The sequence below is a fragment of the Macrobrachium rosenbergii genome, chromosome 45 (assembly GCF_040412425.1).
Source record: "Macrobrachium rosenbergii isolate ZJJX-2024 chromosome 45, ASM4041242v1, whole genome shotgun sequence".
NCBI classification, from domain to species: domain Eukaryota; kingdom Metazoa; phylum Arthropoda; class Malacostraca; order Decapoda; family Palaemonidae; genus Macrobrachium; species Macrobrachium rosenbergii.
In genome coordinates, this window is record NC_089785.1 from 19,465,847 (window position 1) to 19,490,927 (window position 25,081).

Genomic DNA, 25,081 nt, shown 5'->3' on the forward strand with positions numbered 1-25,081 from the left:
TCAAAGATCAGCCTTTGTGCCAGTAAGAGCTTTGATAATCAAGTCAACAGATGGCCTGTCACTTGGTGTTTTACTCCTGTAAGCAAACAACAACCTGCCCTCCTCATCTAAGATGAAATCTCCACCCATCTGATGAGGATCATCTTTTACATCAGCATACGCCTGGGGAAGAGGCTCGTTCTTTGCCAGTTTTCCCCCGTAGTAGCTCAAAGAGGCTGCGTTCCAAACAAGGTCAATTGATCTGGAAAAAAGGAACACAAAAACTGGAGCGCACCATTAGAGACCTTTATCAATTAAGGAGGTGAACAAAATTTTCTTTGACATTCTTGCTGACCTTTTGTCTTCAAGCCTCATGGGAACTGACAGAAGAGAACACCAATGAATAGATAACTAACAGACCAATTCTAACCTGACATTTACATAAGTGTAATAGATAACTAATAGACCAATTCTAACCTGACATTTACATAAGTGTAACACTTCTTATTATTGAGTTTTAAATCAAAAAAACCTTCAAATTATGATTATTCTGCCATTTTGGGGCCATATTTCTTCTCTTCCTAATTGTCTAATTTCTGATGAATTTTTCAACTACTGTTAATCTTTGTTTTCATAAGTTTTTTTAATTACATATTATCATCATCTGCTTTTGAATTTCATTCTTTTTATCTATTTTGGTTTTCTTAAACATTAGCATTATGTGGAAGTTTGCTTACATAATTAATGGTCTTTTAGGCTTCTTACATCTGAATATAAGCACATTTTGTATAATGAAATACTAACATCCTCTTATTATTAGCTAAGTATGCATTTTCCTAAAAATCCTGTTCCATCCCCCCCCAACCAGCAGAGATACTTTACAAAATATTTACAAAATGACAAAATCTGTCAATTTAATAAAAATACTGCACATGAAAAACAACATAAGATTTGCCAGGGCTTGGAAAGCTTTTAAGGAATCTGTCCCATGCATTTAGTGTGACAGTATACTACTTTCTATAAGCTATTCTCTCAAAATTATTCTAATTAATACCACTACTCTACTACTTCTACATTATCATTACTACTATTACTACTACTACCAATACCACTAATTGGCTGTCTTCTCAGTAATCATATCTCAAATGTCTTCATACAACTCCAAGATCTTACATACAGAAATATTTCCCTATACACTACTTCTACCACTTACAGTCCTACAGTCTTCATACTAATGATTCTTTGCCAGTGTTAGACAAAGGCAACGGGAGGCAATGTACCTGTTCATGACTAATTTGTGATATATGGCCAACAATAACAAGCAATCAAAATTGTAATGAGGAGCTGTTCTGGGAAGCATGGAAATTGTTAGCCTTAAATCCTTGAATATATTACACTTCCTGCTGAATAGCATTAATGATGCTGTGATATCATTTAACTCACCTTGCTCCATCAACTGCCTATAGAGTAAAAGATAATACTGATATAGCTACGAGAGCCTTCTTTAAAATATAGTAGTGATATCCACAGGCACATTACTCTTAGGTAGTTTTACCATCTGCCAGTACAGTGACCCCTCTATAACTCACAGGTATGCTTTTGATTTTGAGATTTTATTATTTTTGCATTGTTTAACTGGACCTGTCTCAGTCAGAAACCTTCACAGCTCACTGGGCTGGCATTCAATCTGAGATAGCTCCCACAGTGACCACAAGGACGATCAGTGACAGAGGAAGATAAACGTTAATTTCGGACAAGACTAAATGGATAATGAAAATCCAAAACAAGAATGAAGAATAAAATATCTTAAAATGCAGCACTTACCATTCCTAAGAAATGTTTCTAACAATCATTTTGGACTGTATAATGCCCAAAATATTTTAGCATTTTTCATTCCAAATGACCTAAATAGTCACTCACGCTAATATTTAAATTCAAGCAACAGTGCAAGTACAGTAATCATTGGTCAAATGAAAATAACTGAAACATAATAAAAATTAATACTGTATACAATTCAGAAGGGGACTGACACAATAAAAAAAAGTACACAGCTTCCAACTACAAATTATATACATCACACGACAATGGCATGTCAACTGGAGTCCTCATCTTTCCAGTCTTTAAAACAAAATAGCAAAAGGACAATCCTAGTATATGTGGTAAGTACATTAAATCCTTCAAGAGATATATACCAAGGCTCTTGGTTACTTCCATAAAAGAAAATATAAAAAAAGTTGTACAGTAATTACTCACTGTTTCTAGAATAGTCTAGGTTTCTGTATTCATATATGAAAAACTCATCCCAGCAGTTTCTGAAAGTTACCACTGAATATTCTCATAACAGAAATAGTGATTCAAGTAAAATACTCTTCTTTATCACAAGAATGCTAAAAAATAACATACCTTCTGAGACCCAAATCCTTGTATAAGGCACGAGATGGATTAGTGAAGTAAGGGAAAGGACAGTTAGTCTCTAACATCCATCTTTCAGCACCGACAACATCTCCAAAAGTTATGACAACTACCTGACAGCCAGCTCCAGAAAGTTCCTCCTAAATAGAAAAGAAAAAAGTAGAAATCATCACCAAAGCAATTGCTAACAGATTAATTTGCTGAAAGAATGTAACACTCATACAGACACCATTCTACTTACGAATGATTTACGTTCCGGACGGCCGTTTGTACGTTGAATTGTTTGTAAGTTGGTTACTGTACTCTTCATTCCTATATAGATACAGAATGATATAAAGTCAATACAGTACTATACATTTTTTCATCCTAAAACATAATACAGTACACGTACACTACATACAGTACTGTATGTACAGATCAGGCAAGCAAAACAAAACTTGAACTTAGAGGTGGCAAAGGGGAGCTCTCTGAACACAATTTTAATTTGTAATCCCATTTATTTGCATCTCAGACTGTTTGTAAGTAGGATGGTGTGTGATGTACAGTAAATGAAGTACAATCAGTTAGACTGCCATAAACCTACCTACTTCTCATAACAAGCAACTGGAGAACTGATTACGTGTTAATAAAATATCATTAACTTTACTCTGTAATGAGAAGCAGGAATGCAGGACCATCTGTGTACTAAAAGGTATGGAGCCCTTGTTGAGATGTGTTACATTTTTCTTCTATGTTACAACTAATCAAAGCACACACTGGAACTCACTGCACACAACAAAGTAATCACAAGAATTAATGAAACCCATGGGCAAAGATCTTGTGATGTTATAAACATATGTAGAACAAATTATAACCTTCCAATATTTCATTTGATTATCCTTAAAAGTTTCACATAAACTATTTTATGAAAAAAGGGATTTTGACAAGGGAAAAATCTATTTCTGGGGGAAGAACTGTGTCACCCAGTGAAATGGTTCCAATAGCACACATTTCTAGGTATAACTATTGCTAAATATACCAGAGAAAAAGCTATCCATAACGCCAGGGTTACTACCCCTGGATCGATCACCACAATGGTGTCGGTATGCACTAGGGGTGAGTGGTAACCACTATCACAGGTCTTCATCCTAGAAATAAACTGTATTGTGAAAGGTACTCATGAAAATGGCAAGAAATACCCAGTTTTTGTTCCTTTCAAGTTCACATCCTGTCCTAGTTCATTGTCATCATAACCTAGTTACAAATAAAAGTTCACACCTTGTCCTAGTTCATCGTCATCGTAACCTAGTTATGGGATTATCATTATTATTATTATTACCAGTAAATGGTTACAGGATCTGCAAAGGAGAACTACAGGAAGACAAAAAGAGGGCTTTCAAAATTACAAATATATGAAAGCCAATAACTGTCATTATCTTCGGGAACCTGGAAATGTGACATGCAATGAACTTACAAAATGGAATGAATATGTCTTTGGACACACTTAGTAAAGTTACAGCTGGATAAAATCAGAACACCCTTCTAAAATACAGTACAGTACAAGCTTAGTACTATACAGGTTATACGATGATTAATATCTATGTGCATGTTGAATCCATGTATGGCCAAAAATATTACCAGTTAATAGCCAGTTTTAACTGTTAACTAGTGTTAATGGTGAGAACAAACGATCGCACTAAAAATACCATTACTACCCTGATAACCAAACATCAGAATTTTGGAAAATTCCAATACCTCATAGTGATGGCTAACCAGCCATTGAGAGAAGTTCTATTTCTCATACTTACCTTGTACATAGCTCATGTTTTGTTTGGTTCGCTTTACATTCCAGCTCCTCAATGAACTTGCTTTTGTTTTTAATCACCTCATCACTCTTTGACCAAAGGTGGTATCAGTAACAAAACACTGTGAAATTAAACTGTAGACAGATGTATGCCTATGACATTTACTATTTCAGTACAAGAATATAATCACACTATGCCTTCTACGTGTGCAGGTGTATTACTAAAATAAAGAGCCTACCTAATGTGCAATGCATATATATTTCAAACAAACATTTACTGGCAATATATAAAAATGAGCAACCAATTCACAATATCCTAAACCCCAATAATGTCCCTATGAATCAGGACATGTGGCAGTGAGAGAAGCAGGTAGATCTTCATGGGAACTCCCTTACTCCCAAAACCAAAGAACAGAGGGGGCATGACAGTCTCCTAAGTGACCTAGGATCAACAGGCTGGCTTCCTGATGATGAATTCATTTAGTGACAAGAGTTCCATCTTCAGCAGCTCATTCAGTAAACAGAGATTAAGCTTGGTAGCTACTATGAACAAAACCATTTACTTCGCATGAAAACTACATAAAGTATTAAAATAACTTTGTTTAAACTCCATTTGCATGAATCAATGTTTTTTAAGAAGTACCATTCATCCTCTCTTTGTCAACTTACTGTACTGCTATACCATTTTGCTTTGCAGGTACAACCAAATAACAGGACCTGAGTACAATGCAAGTGAGAGAAAAAAATGCCTCTGCAATGAGACTTTTGCACTCATTCACTAAATATATTGTCCAAATAGTGCCACTATGAGGTACTTTGGAATTCCAAGCATGCTCTAACTTCCAACTTATGACAGATTTTGTTATGACAATAATCTGTACTCAGAAAAAAAATTCTAAAAATTTCAGAATTTTATCTTCAGTATTTCTCATGAGTTCTGTAAAATAGTGAAATCTTACCTTATTCCCATAAAAAATGCAAACAGTTAAACTACCTTAATACAGCACTAGTATACGTACATGTATGCATCACTAAACCTACACTTATTCTCTTACATCTTGTTTAATTATTGACCTCACCTGTCTTCCTGCAAGCTCGCGGACATGGTTACGTCAGGGTAGTCAAGCAAAGTGCCTGTTTAGCACCAGCAATGTTGAGGTCTGACCGAATGAAGACAAGATATCCTTCAAGTCAACTATTTTATAATTTGAAGTTCTGGCCTTCTCATCACCTTGAGGGACAGACAAAGAGATGCAGTTCCCACTAATGTCTTCTCCTGCAGGGACACAAGTGAAAGAGATCTCCTTACTTATAACATCTCCTATGTTTGGCATGACATGATCTCTTTCTTTGAACTCCTTTGCCTCTACTGATCTTAAAAATCCACTCCATTCAGCCTGTAAAATAAGATTTTACTCTTACAAATGTTTATCTATATTTATTAAAATGAGTTTCTGTCATAAATTTAAGATGGCATTTCTTTTTTGTGTAATGATCAAATATTAGCATTACCAGACTACAAACAAAAGGTGATATCACATGGCTGGCTGTATGACTTCTCTAATACATTCAACATTTGTTTGAAATACTGTACTTGATCATGAAAAATTACACCAAAACAATCTGCAACTATGTTTTCTACTCTTAATTTATTACATTTCCCAATTATAACTTGATTATGTGGGATATTTGCTAATAGTTATCTTACATTTACAGACCAATGCTCTCATTTATTTTCAGAAAAAAACCCTTAGAAACTAGTACTCTCTTGCTCTGTATGTCATAACGAGTATCCAGCAATGAATATGATCTTGTAATATAAAGATACCTCTACATCCAAAAGTTTCTCAGCTGCTTTTGTGACTTCTAAACACTGCTGACCAATAGCCTTCTCCAAGGACTCTCGATCTTCATAACCACTCCTAAAAATAAGAACATTTTGAACTTATAAAAATATGATTAATTACATAAATAAGTAAATAAAGTACTGTACTTGAAAAGAAGCAAATAAAGTAATAGTAGTACCTGAAACTGGCTCGGTGCTTCAGCAATAATGCACTGGTTTGTAATCATAAAGAAAAATTCTGCAACTCATTCAAGGACCAGAGAAAACAACAGGTCCTGGAATGCAGGGGTAACCTTCATCTCAAGTCCAGCAAGGAAGAGGTTTCTGCTGAATGAAGGAACTAAAATAAACGGGAAGGAGTTGGTGGAATCACGGAAAAAGGTGGATGAATAGGAATAATGAAGCCTGATAAAGAAGGAGCAGGTAATGAAGAGACCAGGATAAAGCTCCCAGGAGTAACAGGAATTTTGTCTACAGAGGGAGACTTCCACAGAGGTGAAGCCACAGAGGTGAAGCCTCCTCAGGTGAGAAGACTGAGAGGGTCAAGAACACAGGCAGTCAAAGCCACTTACCCTGGGCAACCTTGACATGAGGAGGTGGCATTGCAGTAGCTTCACCAGATGAGACTCTAGCCTTGACAGTCATGAAAGTGTTGCAATGAGATGAGGAAGTCAGAGGAATCACCAAGTGTGGTGCTGGATGCACAAAATTTATATACCAGCTTCTGAGTGTCAGCCCCATACAAACTGGACAAGTGTTCTCAGGGAATCACTGCTGGCACCTAAATGAAGAACACTAAATGTGGATTCTTATGCAGAGATAACATAACAGCGCTGCTGAAATTACCATCCCTGCCCACATTATGATGAAGTATGAGTAAAGTTCAAGTTTCCCATAAAACTACAGCAAATATGGGAAAGGATACAAATCAACAGGAGAATGCAAAATATCTGAAAGCAATTAAAGCTAACACAAGGACACAAGGTAATGAACAATACAGATATGGAGAACCACAGGTAGCCATTACTGTGTACATTGGAAACGAAGAAAAATATTTACAAACACTTCTGATAAAGACTAACGGAAAGGAAAACTTACTCTACACAGCTCCCAAGCTAAACAAAGGCAAAAACTGAAAACCAAGTAAAAATTACATACTGCTGAAATTAAATAAATATGTCGTTAACCATGAAAATACTGACACACTGAAACCCGCTAGCATTCACAGGAACTGAGAGTGACGTGAATACCACCAATCAAAGGGTAAAAAAATGCCAACTTAGCAATAAATTCTCTAAAAAATATGTAAAACACATCAAAGAGAAGCAAAATGAGAAAAAATCTGAATGGCTACAAATGGAGACCACAACACAATAATGGCGACCAACAGTGACAATCTTGGGAAGTTCAGCAGCAAACTGACTTCGGCAAAGTCACACAGAGAAATGGTGCCTCGTCTTCCGAATTAAAGGAGCAATTTGGTGTAACTGGTAACTGTTCACACAGAGTAAGGCTAATTATCATGAATGGGTTTGTAATGACAATATGTAATGCTTTCTATAAAGCCATTATGTTATCTGTGGAATTTCATTTATGCAGTGAGAATAAAAAATATATACATTACTTTACTCTGTAACGTGTATGCAATTACTGCTCCATAAAGCAAGTCTATCAATAAAATACAAAGCATTATACATAGTCACCATCATACGGCAGTATTTCTACATTTTTTGCAAGGATCAATTTACCTTAAGACCAGGTCAGCATCATTATAAATACCCTTTACTTCTATTGTAACTTCCCTTCTGTCTATCATGCACTCTCAGATGGTTTGGTTATTAAGGCTCTTCCCTTTTAACATACAAGCAATCCCCGGGTTACCACGGGTTCGGCTTAAGATGTTCCGAGCTTATGATGCTCTTCAAATATATTCAGCAAAAATTATTTCCCGGGTTACAACACAAGTTCCAAAGTTACAATGCTGATGACACTGATCCCTTGGAAGAAATATGGCTCCAAAATGGCAGAATGGTCAAAATTTGGAGGTCTTTTTAGGAAAACTCAATGAAAATGCAGATTACATCATTTTCAAGACACTTAAAGGATTAAAAGTAAGGTTTTCGTACAATTTTCGACAATTTTCGGCTTACGACGCGGCGTCGGAATGGAACCCGTCGTAAACCGGGGACTACCTGTACATTACTCCTCTGTCAAGCCAGAGACTTCCATGTCTCCCTTTCCTCATGTCTTCCAGGAGAGCTGAATTATTTACCCCTTGCAAAAGCATAGCCTATCTGTATATTTTTCACTAACCTAGCATCCTCCATTTTCTTCTCACAATCAAACCATCTCAAAACAATAATCCATCTTTTCACTTATATTAGGAATTATACCACAAACACCCATGCAAAAATATATATATATACAGTATCTTGGCACCTTGACATTACTATGTAAAAAATGAGGAAAAATACATACTGCTTGAACAGTGCTCCGTAGATTCCTAGTCCACCACACAAGATACCAATGCCTCCACTTACAAACTGGCCCTCATTTTCTGAAACAAAAATAATGATAGTAATAATAGTAGTGGTAGTACAGTAGTAGCAGTAATAACATCAACAATAATGATGACAAACATCAAACATTACATGAATGCCCTGAAATTGGATAAAAAATGTTTCCTTCTTGGCCCCAAAAAATACCAAATGGGTCTAACCTATTCTATTCATCTTTGCTGTTCTTCCCCTCCTTGCTTCTTAGTACTGAAGTATTTTCCCTTCGCAACTAGATGGTTAAAGTTCTGGTCTAACCCCCTTGCGTTGAAAGCCTGAAGTCTCCAATTTAGCAAAGGGAATACAGAATATAGAATTTAGGCCAAAGGCCAAGCACTGGGACCTATGAGGTCATTTAGCACTGAAATGGAAACTGACAGTCAAAAGGTTTGAAAGGTGTAACAGAAGGAAAACCTCACAGTTGCACTATGAATCAATTGTTAGGAGAGGGTGTAACATTAGATGGACGAAAGAGAATATGAACAGAGTTACAGTAAAAGGAATGAAAGGGGTTGCTGCTAGGGGCAGAAGGGACACTGCAAAGAACCTTCAGTGATGCCTACAATGCACCGCATACGCATAAAGTGCGCAATGGAGAGCAAACTTATCAAGCTGAATGATTGCTTTAGCAATAGGTATCATCATTATCATTATATATAAAATGACTTAACAAAACTACTGACTACCTAAGGAAACTGTACTGCTTTCTGACTAAAAAGAAAAACATCTTTAACATTCTCTTGAACTGTCACTTTGGACACACGTTACCCAGTGTCCTCCAAGTGAGCAGTTGATTTTAGAAATACCTTTTGGAATAAACTTTTGTATATCTCTCACTTATACATTGCGGAGATGAAAGCAAATGTCATCCCCTTCCATAAATCATAAGTCCAATTTCCATCCTCTGACATTTTTAAGTTTTCATAATAAAAACATTATCATTGTCTTTTACTGTAATTTTATTAGTTTAAAAGGCTCATAAACACTTTTTACATAACAAAACCATATAACTTGATTAATAATCTGTAATCATGTTTCTCAAGCTAACTTTCATGCTTCAGATATCAATTGCAGTGCCCATACCTACTTGGCAACCAATTCATTCCTCTAGTTTTGGTTTACTGTGCAGTACTTAGTTATAAGAGGCTGCTTTTTAAAATTCAATCTGATTTTCTGTGATTGGAGTATCATATCATAAAGATATTCCTCATTTTCTTCACCTTCATCCATTATCTGCTTCGATGTCTTTTAGTAACATACTTGTCTTAAAACTTGAATCTCTAGAATACGCCATTTGCTTTTCTGTGGTATTACTTCTAGTTCCATACAAATCCTTATTGCAAATTGATAAACTGATAGCCATACCACTGTAATACATTTACTTCAATGAAAACTTTATACAGAACTTTTATTGTTCACCTTATCATGCATGTCAAAGTTACTTTAATTCTTCCTCTCCACAGATTTGTGATATAAACAACAGATCTCGACCACTTTTCTCAAACTGACCATAGATAAAAGATGAAGACTGCAGGCGCTTTGAGGTCCTTTAGCTTACATTGTACTGTAAAATTTATTACCTTTTTCATGTGACCTTCAGTTATAATATATACCCTATACAGTAGTCACCATTTGACTGAGTCACTGCTTCAGTTGAGTGGTTTCGGAAAGCATTTACTGCCTAGGATATCAAAGCAAGGAAAACTGACTTAAGAATAGTGAGAACTACTCTGATCTACTAATGTTTTCAAGGTTGTCCTCATCAGAGAACATTAGGCGACATTCTCCGAGCGGTATCTTCCACAGGTTATTCTGCATCTAGAGGACCAATCACATGAACTAATTCGAAATTGAAACTACTGCATTTCTTTGTATATAATCTTTATTAATAAATCAGACAATAACAAGTAAAAGATCTACATTATTTACATAACTACCAACAGTTGCTTCAGCTGAGAGCAACAATTATAAAACTTCACACAAAAAAACATGGCTTTGACCTTGAGGAAAAAATTACGGTGGTAATCTGGTTACAGAGAGAGCTATGGGAATATGACATTATAATTAAATACAGCATACACAAAATTTCCACGTGAACAAATAAAAAAAAACTGAGGTAATTTCTACCGAAACGTAAGAAATTTGCAAAACAAAAGACTTACAATGGCACCACTTGAAATGAAAAAAATTGGCAGAGTATCCATGGTAATTAGCCATACAATACAGTACAGGTACATTCTTTGTCGTTAATTTGCATCTTAAACTGAAAAACAACTCATTTTATTTCTTGAACAAAACATGTGCTGTCCTAACAAATAATCGTAATGTATCATGTTCCATACAAACTTAAATTCTGATAAATGGGATGCCTCTTGGAAATTGCCGACTGTTTTAAAATTTCCAGCTTTTTCAGATGTTCCTTAAATTACCTAATATGAAAAGAGTTGAATTGTTCCGGTAAATTTCTGGTTCAGGATACTCTTGGAAAATGAAAAGGTGGTTGCACGAGCTTTACAAATTATTCCTGTGTACACATATGACTGGTTAGAAGTAATGTGAAGTAATATTATACTGTATTAGGTAATATTACAGTAAGTAAAGCCATTGTTTATGGTATTTTACAGAATTGTTTAACAACTGAAGGCACTGATTTAAAACTCAGTGTGAAGTTTGAGTAGTAAAGTGGAATTTAGCATCTAATGAATCTCACTTTACTATTCAAACTTCACACTGGCTTTTACACCAATGTCTTCACATTGCCAGCATTTGAATTCCTGAAAAACTAGAAAGCTGGAAATTAATTAGAAGTTACATATTGTAACCTAATGTCATAGGCTCGTGAACAACCACTTGCAATTTTGTGACTCTCAAATGGTTCTCTTTACTATAATACTATCTCACATTACTTCTAGCCAGTTATATGTATACAACGAAATACTTTATAAAACTTTTGTAATCACAACTTCACTTTCTAATTGAATCCTGACTTCAAGCAAAAACCTTGTGAAAATATCAGATACAGAAGCAAGTTAACACACTCAGCCAACCTCTCATAAACCTGTACCACTAAGACAGATCAAAGTAAAGCATGAGTGATAAAGGACAATATTAAGGTTCTCAGTGTTTGCACTTCTTCATGGATCCTACGATACGGTTCAAGAGATTCCTATTTCGTTACCATTAACTCACCTTAGCATTATGCGCTATAAACAGCAACACTAAAACTGACAGAATGCTGCAGACTTTTGCTACGAGGCTCCATGAGACAAAATTAGTACAAAAGTGTAGTTAACTATTTACTTTACTTTCCCATATAACAAGTAATGATTAACTGCTTTCAGTTTCGACTGATCGCTAGCATCAATGCCCATTTTTTCTAGGAAGTGCTTGTACCTGGGTTCATTCTTCAAAACCTCCGTAACTGTTGTGGTGACGATATGTGGCATTGTGATGTCAGGGTACAGAAAGATGCGATTGTTGAACGTAACGTAGACGAGGGAAGGCACCTACGGGGGGAGAGTCAACCTATGAATTTATCTAAAGCAATTTCAACAAACAGTTTTATAAATATAGCAGGATGATCATCAACAAATGGCTTCATAAATGTAATGGGATAATTATTATCAAACAGCTTAACCAGTCAAATAGTTTAACCCGACTACTGTACTGAAAGTGGAAGCAATGAAAGCATAACAAAAGTTAGCTAATAACAATTTATGAGACAAAAGTCCTGCCTTATTAATTACTACATGAATCAAATTCAAAAGCTGAGCAACGACTTCAGAGTCAAACGAAACATTTGACAGATTCCTTCAACTAAACAGATTGACCCTTTTTAATAGTTTTAAAGCCTTTCTGAGTAATCAACTTGTACTTAATGAGACCACAGACTCAAGACCATTTCACAGCAAACTTCTAAAACAGCTCTGATGTACTCATTTTTATGTGCATATCATTACTTGTTTAACGAAGGATAAAGTGCTAAATAAGAGTTTATATTTGTAAAACAATTACTATTGATAAGAAAGATCTTGCTCGAGGAGGGTCCTTGCCCCCTAATCCTCCTCCTCACTAAACAAATGAACTCTCTCAAAGTGCCAAAGGCCACAGATGTTTACCAACTGGAAGAAGTGATTAAGAGCACGCCTTGTTGACTTCTTTTATTCATGTGTGAAATGTATCTCTTGCAAATTTGTTATACATCCATTCAAATTTCAAACCTCAACCACTCCATTACTTGGAAGATGGCAATCTAATTGAGACATTTTCAGGATTCACTCATCCAACTGGAAATCAAAACAAAGCTGTTAAGGGTACCTCAAATTCAGTTTACCTCCTAAGTCTTTACTTGGATCATATACATCTAATCCTTGTTGACGTTTCTTGATCTACTGGCGGTGGCCTTGGAGGGTTTAAGGATATGGAAATGAAAAGAATTTATGAAGACGAAGGCAATTAAATAACCATCCATCTACCTTCATTAACTGGCACCATCAGAAAGTGTCTGGGCCTTAGTCTTGCTCAGAAATTGACTAGTAGGCTCTGAGGAGCAATACTCTACAACCAAAACAAAAATAACTGTTTTATGCCAATTCACCCAGAGGAAGCATTAATGGAGATTAAGTCTATGCAGTTGGGTCTGCACAATCTAATACTTTTCAGGGACCTCTGGCATGTCTTCATTTTCTCCTACAGTTAGTCAGCGCAAGAATAATTAGAAGTACTTCTACAACATCTCTTTGTGGAGACTTTTTCTCCTATGAAGTCAAGGACAAAGTAGACCTACCAATAACCAGCTTCTCTCACAGAAGTAATGTTCATCTTGGTCTCTTGCACTCAAGTGTAGACATTTTAACAACCAGCAATGTGGAATTTTTTATGGTAATGGTTGGTGTCACAAAGCTGGCTTGTTGTCAGAAAAAATTCTCAAACATTTTTTTCAACCCTCCCTCAGAATGAACAGAAATTACCTTACTTCAATGTGAAGGCAATAAAGCTCACTGACCATTTTTGAAAATATCAACATGCAGACTGCCTCAAGAATAAATTCCTTGAGAAAGACTTGTCTTTGAGGTTTATAAGGCTTTGAACCATTGGGATGGGTCCCAATACATTAGTAGACCTGAAGGATGAGGTGTCTTTCTTTTTTCTCTCTTTAAATATTCAGCTGAAAACCTTCATGGACAGAGTCAACATACTATGAACCAAAGAGAGCTTTAAGAGAGAGAGATCAGAGAGAGAGAGAGAGAGAGAGAGAGAGAGAGAGAGAGAGAGAGAGAGAGAGAGAGAGAGAGAGAGAGAGAGAGAGAGAGAGAGAGAGAGAGAGGTGATCAATAAGTAAATATGAGGAGATGCAAAACAAAACCAATACAGTTGAATTCAAGAGACATCAGCAAAAATCAAGAAAGAATATGCCCCTCGCTTAAACATTTGGAGATCTTAAGATTCCCCAACTGCACTAAACAAACTATTCCACATTTTAGTTGCAGCCAAGATAAAACTTCCAGCAAACTGAATGGTATTAAACCTGATAGTATTAGAAAATGACACACTCATTGCAGCAGCAGCCTACCTAGTGTTGTGAGCAAAAATAGCTAGGTCAGGTGGAGAAGAGCATACGTAAAGGATGTTTGTCGTTGTCATATATTTTGTGCAACAAACATAATGAACTTGCTTTACATCTATGCCTTATGCCAACACTAAGAGTTGGCAAAATAAACTTAACTGATGACATAATTCTATCAAAGAGTTTGAGATGAGAGTCAGCACCCACAGACTGCACTGGAGAACAGCACTCCATACAAAACAAAAAGTCACTGACATTTATAACCATAAAATTTAAATGTAAATGAGGATGCAAAGGCGAAAGTTTTCTGAATCGACTAACTATCATATGCTGAGTTTTAGAAGGTTAAGCTTAATGCCCCAAAGCCTATTAAACTCCCCAGATTTTTATAATGAAAAAATGCTTAAGGCTGAGAGCATTTGCAAGATTCAATCATTTTAAGAATAACTCCCTGGATAGTATCTATAGCAGTAACAAAGATTACAAAGCATAGCTCAATTTACTTGACATCCATCCAAGTTCACCATGATTCCATTCTAAATTTTTGAGATCCTGTCTACAGCTGCTTGAAAAATGTCTGTTGCAAAGCAAGTTGGTTTTGTCCAAACCCAAAAGTTCAGTATTTAAACACATGAAACCAAGAGTAGGACTGATCCAGTCTTACAGCAATGAATAGAACAAGGAAAGTCCTTTTTAGAATTTATGACTGAAGGATACATGACCTGGCCAATGGTCTGGATACCTGACCAGAAGTGTTTCCTTTTAAAGGGATTGTTTTGTGATGAGAGCCACAATGCTGTTGAATGCCTGATAGCCTGAGAAGCTGAGGTATGAACCCATCACTTTGCTAAATCTTGAGAGAGAGAGGAGAGCGAGATAAATTCCTACACTGCAAAGATTTCATATATTTGTCCTTCTTCTTGTTGAAAAGGTAAAATCTTTTTAACCAAGGACAGCCCTAATGGAATGTTAGTGATGAACAAAACTCTCCTCATTATTGCTGGCTGACTACATCTCTCTCGGCTGGAAATTGACCAGTTCTTAGAAGAGGTCTTTCCTTGCAGCGCAAGTTATTCTCTCATGTTCAGCCTTTCCTTTTCTGATGCACAGCTCCTGCACACAATCACTATGCTCACTACCTTAAATCCATGGATACTACTAGTCTTGGTAACCCTTCAAAGAACAGACTGAAACCACTCAAAACAGGGAAAGTGTCTTCCCGATATAACTTTACAGTCATTGTTACCAGTCAGGTATCATATTTTTACATTCCCAAATATGGCCAAACCTCCAAAGGCTCCAACACTACCCAACTTGGGGCCTACATGCAAGTCAAGGAAAACTGCAAGGTAAATTTTTCTGACACAGATGCCAAGGACACTTTTTCCCCTCCAGTTACAATAAGTTTCAATGAAGGTCTTGAACTTTTTTGCATGACTTGTCATCTTCCAAGTCATTATGGGGATACATGACATCTACACTTCCTCCGAGAAGATGCCACACTTGCTTTTGTACAAAAAGAAAAACAAGATGTTATGATAAAGGGGCAGAACAGTATGAAGTGGCCACACCTTAGCCATAGGAAAATTAATCCCAAACAAGACCATGCCTCTTGAAGAAATAAATAAAAGCAATCCCAAACCAAATGGTATGGTAGAGACACAAATACATACTCATTGCAAAAACCATGCACTGAACCTTGCACACCACATGATTTTTACTGGTTGGCAGCACAAGTATCACAAACCAACACTCCAGGATACATGTTGGAGTCTCACAAAAGCATAATAAATGATGAGAAACTGTACAACAAGCTCCCTAGTACCAACAGTCTTTTGTGAAGTTTAACGGGTGGGGTTCCTAAGAGGAGAAAAATTAACATTTTTACCTATTTAAGTACATAAATATTTAATAAAAAAGCTGATGTACATTTTTGTTTCTCTGATCAAATTTTTAGACATTTGTTTGGTATTTCTCTGATCAAATTTTCAGGCATTTGTTTGGTTGTAAGTGTTGATGGATGCAAACCAAGTGGGCTGTCAGACCAGGTCAATTTCCAAAACAGTCACCAAACCAATCTAACCACATTTCTCATCACCTCATCACCACTGTCATAAATGTATTTATGTTGGCTTTGCCCTTTACACTGTAGTGTTAATAAGTGAGTTAAGAGGGAACCTATAACCTAACCACTCTCCTACAATCTCATAATTGAGAGCAACTGAAATTAAAGAGCAATGAAACAAATCCATGAGTACAACATTAGCCTAACAGCGTGAAAGAAAATGCCACTTGATGAAAAAGAAAGAGAGAAGGCTCGCTGTGAACAAAAATCTTTTTCCTATAATGTGTTGAAACATTTTCAAAACTGTCGTAGAAGAGGTTTTAAAATATTTTAGGCCTTTGAGTTACAATGAAGCTTTCCATTACTAAAAAATTACCAGGCCTTTCAATAAAAAAAAGTTTAATAAGCTTTGAAGAAGAGAGAGAGAGAGAGAGAGAGAGAGAGAGAGAGAGAGAGAGAGAGAGAGAGAGAGAGAGAGAGAGAGAGAATTAACAGTAAAAAAAACCTTACAGGTATAACCATTTTTTCAAAAGATTCAGAGACAATATAAAAACCTGGAAAAATCAAGCTACCAATGACTACAAGCTTTTAAAAAATATTTGTGTATGGTTTTTGGACTCAGATAAACTAGAGAATGTAAAAATAAAGATGATATATGCCTGAAGAGTACAGTTGCCCTCACTACATCCGGTCATAGCACATGTTATGTTGAAGATCCTGTTTTCACCTAAGCAGTCTACTGTATAAGCAATACTCAATGGCAAGCACCCTCCCATGAAAAATAGCAAAAAAACTACAAAAACATATTACTCCATTGCATTTGCAAATGACATGATAAAAAGGGACAATTAATCAAATATATAGGTTCTTACAAAAGCATACAGAAAAGCACTACAAAATTTCCAAAAGAGGACAGGTTTATTTTTAAGTGTACAGATATACTTAACCCTCAGGGGGACACAACAGGAGTGATATGTTGATTCCGGAAACTTCAAGGATGCGACCAAAATTTCTATTTTTCTTTCCTATTATCCCTAAACTAATCTGAGGGCATGAGTGGCAAGCAAATTGGCATGAACTGATTCAAAGCAGTGAGCTATGTTAGTATCCTCATCTCTACTGGGAAGAATCACAAAACTACAAAATTAATTAATAAGAATCACTAGTGTCTCCTCTCTCTCTTTCTCACAGAAATGCTTTTGGATATTGAATTCATGACTACAATATTTTAGAGAGGACCTGTAGTGTCTGAAAGGTTTAAAAGTCAAAAGGAAGGAGTGTCTCTACCTCAGACAGTCTGAGTAATGCATACAGAAAGTCAAGCAAAACTGCTTATACAGTACAGTAAAATGGTCCCGATACACAACGTACATACCTGTTTTCCTTTGATCCCATACAGGCCAGCCTTAAAAGTGTTGACGTGGTGTGGGAATGTAAACCGCACGCAGTACATATTGTCGTACACAATGTAAGTGTTGCCATCCCATGCGCAAGCTATCACCTCATCCTTGCCATTCTGTGTGACATCCATTGCATGGACAGCAAACAACTGATGATCCACTTGCAGATTCCACTTGATTTTGCCATCGTGCACCAGCATCAAGGTGCCATCTAATGTAGCTACAGCAAATCCGACTGAAGGCTTTGGAGAGTGTTCTTGGTGATTGGATGATGAAGCACCATCACCCCCTTCCTCGTTAACATCAGTGGAGTGCTTTCTCTGGCCATACCCAGAACTCAAATGAGACTTCACAAAACCAAAGCTACTGGAAAACTCCAGGTTATTTCCGTCCTCCCCAATGGCTTCGAATTTACCACCTCCATTCCCTTCGCCATCCGAGTTGTATCTAAATCTATCTAGTCTTATGTTGCCTACAATCTGGGTTTCAATTTGGGGATTACGAAGTCTGGCTGAGCTTAACCCATGATAAAAGACAGACATTTTTGTCAGCACTTCCCACGGCACATTTTCGTCAAAGGGATCCTGGTCACTATCTTCATGAGTTCGCGCTTTAAGGGTGAAATAAGTGCCCCCCGGCTGTGCTGCAAGAACGGAAGGGCTGCCGTCACTGCACTCACTCAATGAAATATTTCCTATCTGGTCCACTAACTCCCATTTGCTCTGCCCAACTAGTTTCCCATTTAACTTTCCTCCAACTACATTGCCTATATTAATCCAACGGTATGTGCGCACAACACGGTCAGTCAGCCCCACGACCATTTCTGCTAACCCGTCGCCATTGACGTCCCCAACTAATATTTCTTTAACATTAGCAGGAATGTGTTGAACATGGACAGGCTGCAATTCTCCTTTATCCTGCAATGGGTCACCTAGCTGTACATTCTCAAAATCGTAAATGTAACATATGCCACAGCCAGTGGCTGCAATTAACACGTTATGACCAAAGTTAAAGATGTCCCCAACCGCCACAGCTGTTACCATCCCTAAATCTGTGAAGACATGGACTGGCCTGGACTTTTCACCTTTGAAAATAGCTAGGACCCCCTTCACATTGCCTACAATGAGTTCATTTTGGCCATCATTATCAACGTCACCAAGACAGATGGCATTCTTGCTAATATTGCCTTCAAACTCAAATTCCATGTGATTAACAAATGACACCACCCTCATGTTGCCGACCTACACTACTGAAATTTCCAAAATCTTAAATATCTAATCTAATCAAAGGTTAATCCTCAGTATCCAAACATTCCTGTTCATCTATCTCAGAGACATGACCTGCAACGCCCAGCAGATTGAGAGGTATGCGTTCATGGGGGAGCTCACTCTCGAGCCTTTTCCAGCGCTCTGGTGGCCAGACGATTCTTGATGCTTTCGCAGTTATCAGTCCGACAGCAACTGGGCCGAAGAAATTTGAGTCCAGTGAATGACCTGTGTGGTCCCCTTCTACCCAGCAATGGCCTTCAGGAACTCTCACATACCTACTCTTGTAACTCAGCGTACGAATCAGATCCCCCTCCAAGGCGATGATGCGTTTTATAATTTTCTGACCAGGGTCTTTAGGCGAGATGAGTGACACCATGTCACCACGGTTGTAGCTGAATGAGCGAGAACTCCACCGACTCAAAAACACAAAGTCACTTTTCCCATTTTCAGGATTTAAGGCTGGTTGCATAGAAATACCTTCCACTTTGGCTACATACCCAAAACAGTCTACAAAGGTGACACCAATGGGAATGCCAACTGCCACAGCACGCAACATTAGGAAAACAGTCCCCAATGCCCAATAAACTTTGTGTTAACAAGATGGCTCACAAGTAGTGCAGAAGATTGTCTAACCTGAAAGAGAAAAGAAAAAGGACATGAGACCATAGGTTTATTCATTCTTGTTGATATAACTGCACAAAATGCATTAATTTTTAAACTAGTATAGTATGATAATAACATAAGGGACAAAGACATAAGCTATATGACACATGATGCAGGATTCTAATGTGGGTATTTCTAGTAGGGGGTTCCAACATCAACCCTACAGCTAAAAATGCCTAACTGATAAAGTTACCAATATACTGTACTATACACAACCTCCACCAAACTATCTTACACCTTTCACTTAAAAACATTACTCTTTAATCAGCATTTTCTTTGAAGCTTCAATTTCAAGTCAATGGCCCCTGTGGGCTTGTTCCATATGAATGGGTTCATCTTCTGAATCTCCACTTTGAGAATACTTCTGGGGTACTTGGCATCAATTAAAGGGATGGATCAATAATCAAAATTACAGCAAAAGTTATAACATTACTGGTTCCTTGTTGGTTACTACTGCTAGGCAATGAAGAATTAGAGGAATTTATTTCATAGAAATTCATTTCTCGTGTATTCCACAGTAAGCTGTAGGTCCCGTCGCTAGGTAACCAATTGGTTCTTACTCTATAGCCCTAATCAGCTCAGTGGTCTGGTTAAACTAAGGTAATCATAAACATTAATATTACAGCGACAGTGTACATAGGTCAAAGACTCATGCTAGGTTTAAATGAATCATTGTGTATCATCTGAGCTGCAACACTATTCCTATAAAACAAAAATAAGTTAATAAAATGGACATTTTGGATTTTTGCTGACAAACAGAGCATAACTGCTTTGCTAACATGCTCATAGCCTTACCCCAACAACAAGAGCTAATAACTTAACCAATTTGTATCAGTTTGCACGATGCTAAAACCTGGTCCTATTTGTAAGCACATGATGTAACATAAGCAACTACAGGCTGTCCCCAGTTAACGGTGGGGGTTCTGTTCCCATCCGAGCGCCACTAACTGACAATTGCCGCTGACCGAAAATCGGTGATAATGGCACTGAAAACCCCACTTAACAGCACCATTAACCGGATATCGGCATGGATAAACCACTTACAGCACTGAAAATCACTTGTAGGCACCGAAAATCGCTTACTGGCACTGAAAATCCAGTTAATGACATTGCTAGCCAAGCGCCTTAACACTGAAACACCGTTAACCAACGCCGCCAGTAAGCAGGGACTGTCTGTACAGTAACTCCCAAGCGCCATAACACTGAAATGCCGTTAACCGATGCCGCTGGTAAGTGGGGGCTGCCTGTATAGCAAGGAGTTACATAAACTATATCTGGTTTTACAACTTCAACAATAACAAAGTTAAGTAACAATGATAACCTAATTTTTGGGAATAAAACCACTCACAGCCCTTTGATAAAAATATGAAGTCCTTACGAGTATGGCAAAAGATGTTGCCACATTTGATATGTGCCTGTCCCCTACAATTCCAGGTGCATTTATCAAAATTCATTATAATACGCAATATGGCCCTAAAATGATAATAAAAAAACTGACATAACTGGGGGTAGTTTTGGGGATATCATAATAAATCAACCCACCTGAAAATGTGGTAGTGCCTTTCTCATAATGAACACAATATGACATGCCTTAATTTTACATACATATACTAGGGCTGGCACAAAAGTAGGCTACAGATAAAGAAAACCTGAGTGCATTTTTGGTGGACATAAAAAATGGGCATCAGTTTCAATAGAATACTTCCAGATAAAGAAAACTTGAGTGCATTTTTGGTGGACATACAAAATGGGAAACAGTTTCAATAGAATACTTCCAGACAAGACATAACAGAGGTCTGCCACCAGCTAAGATAAGCATCAGTTTACTTTGTTATACATGCTAGGCTTATTTGGTAAATGCAATTTACAAGCAGCCATTCACTTTTCTGGTTCTGTGGCTTTTCAGCACCTCTTTGACTAAAATAAGTAAAGGCTAGTAAGTCCTCTGCATGCCACAAAATGCACTACCTGTACAAAACAACATAACTTTTGGGTACAGTCAAATTACAACCTAAGCATAGTAAGAAAAGCTGTTTTACCAAAGAGTGGGTAACTGAAAATTTAAAATGCAGAAGATGTATGGAATTATTTTTGTCACAATAATAACAAATTTGGCCTAACCAAATTGAATAAGCACTATAAAGCTGCGTTTTTAAAAATGAATTAACATAAAACCTTGAAACAGGCTGAAGAGTGCGCTCTGAATAAATGGGGTTTGCCAAATTCCTTCATATAAAGCATTCATAAGAATTTTCCACATAGGCCTAATGCTTTTTGCAAATTGCATCCTGGCCTATCAATCTCCATCACAACTAGGGCACCACACCCTATCTGACTCATCTTTACACTCTGTTCAAAAGGCACAGGACTTTAAGTCTGGGAAACCCTTAGAATAGGCAGTGAATCAATCTTGAGGAACACATCACTAGTTGGGCTATCGTAAATTTCTACTAAATTAAGACACATGACTAGCAGGGTAACCTACTCAAACACTTCAATTGGTGGAATCCAAGCTGGTCCTCACAGTGTTTTAGTGGATATTGATAAATACCCCAAATTCAGTTACCACAAGGGCAAACTGGATAAGAACTCACAAACCATCTCAAGAATCAATAACATCAAACGGGTAAGTTGCTGAGGGGATTTGGTCAGTGAAATCCAGCTCCCTCAGACAATTTATGTCTGGCAAGGCGCCCTAGGAGCTATTATACTGAGATCGATGATCTGTTAGGTTAGTGTGTAATTCAAGTTCAGCTAAACAGTGCAGTAGAATAACTTGGCAAGTAACTTGGAACAATTCTATTTCTAGTTGTTGAATGATAGGCTAGGTACTGGTATCTATTGACACTGATACATATTTAAACTGAGAATCAATATTGCTGCTTATGTGATAAATCAGTCACATATTTCAGGATTATCACATGACAGCATAAGACTAGTTGAGTTTTGCAGGAAAATACTGGCAGTCATTTTTCAAAGTAATTTAGTTTACACTGTAATGCAGTGTTCAGTGACTCATCTTTCACTTATTTTTAAAGACTGAGCTTATCATTCACACAGTTTGGTGCAACTTGTGACATCAATATAAAGCTGTGAATATGCTCTGCTGCATGATTTGCTCTAAAATGTTCTTCCTGGGTTTAATACAAAATGCTGTTCGTTCTTTTGCATGTTATCAGCCATAAAAGTGCAAGTAGGGTCAGTCTGGTGGTGGTTACATGAGACTTCCATTCAGTTTTTATATGGGTGTGTGAATACATTATTAATTCACTAATTCAACCTACCCAAAGCTACGAAACGACACTGCCATTACAGTGTCATCTATAAAATTTAGTTATTTATATCATTGACAAAATCTGATATTCATTTCTGTTGGAAATTGCTTAGATAACCACTACAAAGCCTATGGAGGAATCCCAGTGAGAAGCCAGTTTTGGGGTCAGGTTAAGTGAGGCAGGATCCAGCATTTTTATTATACTAGGTTGCCGAATATCCTTGTTTTTTACTCACTTTTGTTCCTTTGATTTCCTCCACACCCCTGGTTTTCTACTGGTTCACCAATCATCATTCGAGATTGGGGGTGTGGAGGGCATTTATAGTGGGTTAGCAAATCATTTTTGAGGGAAATTAATATCCAATTTGTCAGAATCCCACCAAACCCTGTTAGAATTCCCATATTTCAACAGTGTTTTTAATGAATGGTTTAATGACCAGTACCTTGGCTATACAACTCTTTATAAGCCTAGCTGTTGTCTTTCAATGATGCACCAAAAGAAAATTTAAATAAATTACAAATGATTTACTATTAGAATTGAAGGCAGAACTGCAAAGGAGTTGCATCCATTAGGCCCACTTCCATGGATCACACCTTGGTTAAAAGCAAATCAAAGATATTTCAACAAAAATGCATCCTAACCTATCCAAGAGTGCCATGCTCAGTAATTCTACAGATGAGCTCCATGCAGAGATATTGTTCATTAATAAAATTTTATATCTAAAAAAAAAAATACAATATGGTGTATAAAATGCTGTACAGGTGAAACCGTTTGAGAAATCTACAATTTTTTGCCTTCATTTTTACGTTCATCCCCAAGGGGCTGGTAGTATCTAAGGTGGCCCACGGAGCTTTCCTGGAGAATTATCCCACACCCAGACCAAGCTGGGCTCAGAGGGAGGGCTTTGGCCCCTCTGGAAACCCCAATGTTAGTTCATTCATAGTAGAACTATTCTGCAGTATTAGCGAATTACAAAGCTAATTAATAAAAAACATAATGTCTCCTCAAAAATTCAACAAGGTCAGTTGAGGACAACGGACACAGGTTCCGTCAATGAAAACACACCTAACCTTTCCTAAGATGTTGTGTCCTCCTATTTATGCAGCCTAGCCTAAGCCTGCAATTTGTGTCTAAGCCATGCCAAGCAGTAATAATAACACCAAGTGGTAATCCTACAGTTTAGGGGTCCAACGGGTAGTTTGCAGGACTGCGGGACTACCCCCGAACGGAAGCTAGGTCCATTGTCTCTGGTGTTTAGTGTTCCTTGGGTGGGGGCCTTCAGCCCCCAGCCAGGCCAAGGAAGAGCGCCCTAAGTGAGATTAGGAAGGTAAGATCTGGTTAGGCCAGGACCTGGCTTTTAGGAAAGGTTAGGTCTGTATACGTATGCAGAACCCGTCCCGTCGTTCTACACTCGCCCGAGTCCAAATACACTCCATATGTAAAATCAAGATCGGCACACAGATTACCCAAATATTTATTGAATCATGGAAAACAATGAAGAAAAATGAGCAGTTTATCTGCTTACAGAAGCAGAGATTGTAAAAAAAAAAAAAGGGAGGGAATGTAAATATACATCAACATGTCTTAAGGGATATGGACCCATCGAATTTCGAGAAAATCGTAAATTTCTGCTTCTGTGGGGTAAGCAGAAACCAAGCCTAGCCTAGGGTGGTCCAAGCAATTTCGATATTCGGCTGGGATAAATTCAATCTAGATGGGTTGGTTTTGGGCCTATTCAATAACTGAAAAGAAGTTTACTGAAGCTTCTGCTTAATAACGCCAATTTACGTTCGTCTAATTGATACTCGGGCCACTCAACATGGCCAGCCTAATAACGTCTCTTAGGTCATCTCACCTTGAAATTTCTGCCGTGCCCTTAATAAAAGGTCTTCCAGGTCCTGCGATGCTTTCTCAAGGGCGCCTCTCAACGACGCCGCATCAGTCATAGTGAAATAAAAGAAGATTTAGTGGAAACTTTTACGATTTCTAAGCAAAACAACAACAAGAGATATCTGGGATCTTCTTCTTCTCTCACTTGGCAACAGAAACTTTGGCCTTGGCCAAAGTTTGTTTATCTTCGCGTTTATCTTTCTTTTTTCTTCTCCTTCTTCTTCTTCTTTCAGGTTGCCGTTGTTTTTATCAGATGAACAAAGTAACGGATTAATAGAATGCTATTTAGGAAGGTTTAATAATATATATTAACAGCGTAATAAAGCCAGACCAAACTTTGTTTATCTTAGTTTTATCTTCATTCTTCTTCCAGGTTGCA

At 37.3% G+C, this 25,081-nt stretch overlaps 3 protein-coding genes across 3 annotated transcripts; all 3 read right to left on the reverse strand.

Moving 5' to 3' along the window:
* On the reverse strand, positions 1–11,772 carry LOC136829955 (uncharacterized). The gene is made up of 5 exons (XM_067089130.1): positions 11,765–11,772; positions 6,003–6,096; positions 5,320–5,571; positions 2,383–2,531; positions 1–241 (listed from the first exon to the last, which is right to left on the reverse strand). The coding sequence occupies exons 1-5, from the start codon at positions 11,770–11,772 to the stop codon at positions 1–3; spliced, it is 744 nt and encodes a 247-aa protein (XP_066945231.1).
* Positions 10,440–24,945, reverse strand: LOC136829749 (KICSTOR complex protein ITFG2-like). The gene is made up of 3 exons (XM_067088594.1): positions 24,668–24,945; positions 17,582–19,507; positions 10,440–12,081 (listed from the first exon to the last, which is right to left on the reverse strand). The coding sequence occupies exons 2-3, from the start codon at positions 18,836–18,838 to the stop codon at positions 11,872–11,874; spliced, it is 1,467 nt and encodes a 488-aa protein (XP_066944695.1). The 5' UTR covers positions 18,839–19,507; positions 24,668–24,945; the 3' UTR covers positions 10,440–11,871.
* Positions 18,897–19,430, reverse strand: LOC136829956 (mitochondrial inner membrane protease subunit 2). Its single transcript, XM_067089131.1, has one exon. The coding sequence runs from the start codon at positions 19,428–19,430 to the stop codon at positions 18,897–18,899; it is 534 nt and encodes a 177-aa protein (XP_066945232.1).
* Positions 24,946–25,081: the final 136 nt, after the last annotated feature.

What these genes read in the sequence shown, in the direction of transcription:
- LOC136829955 (XM_067089130.1), bottom strand. An exon ending in GTCAGACCTCAACATTGCTG is followed by an intron (nt 2,532 to 5,319) that starts GTGCTAAACAGG and finishes TTTTCTATTTAG; the next exon opens with GAGGAACTTTCTGGAGCTGG. An exon ending in AAGGATTTGGGTCTCAGAAG is followed by an intron (nt 242 to 2,382) that starts GTATGTTATTTT and finishes CCTTTTTTCCAG; the next exon opens with ATCAATTGACCTTGTTTGGA.
- LOC136829749 (XM_067088594.1), bottom strand. Translation starts at nt 18,838, where the DNA reads ATGAGGGTGGTGTCATTTGTTAATCACATGGAATTTGAGTTTGAAGGC. An exon ending in ATGGGATCAAAGGAAAACAG is followed by an intron (nt 12,082 to 17,581) that starts GTATGTACGTTG and finishes CTCCCCCCGTAG; the next exon opens with GTGCCTTCCCTCGTCTACGT.
- LOC136829956 (XM_067089131.1), bottom strand. Translation starts at nt 19,430, where the DNA reads ATGTTGCGTGCTGTGGCAGTTGGCATTCCCATTGGTGTCACCTTTGTA.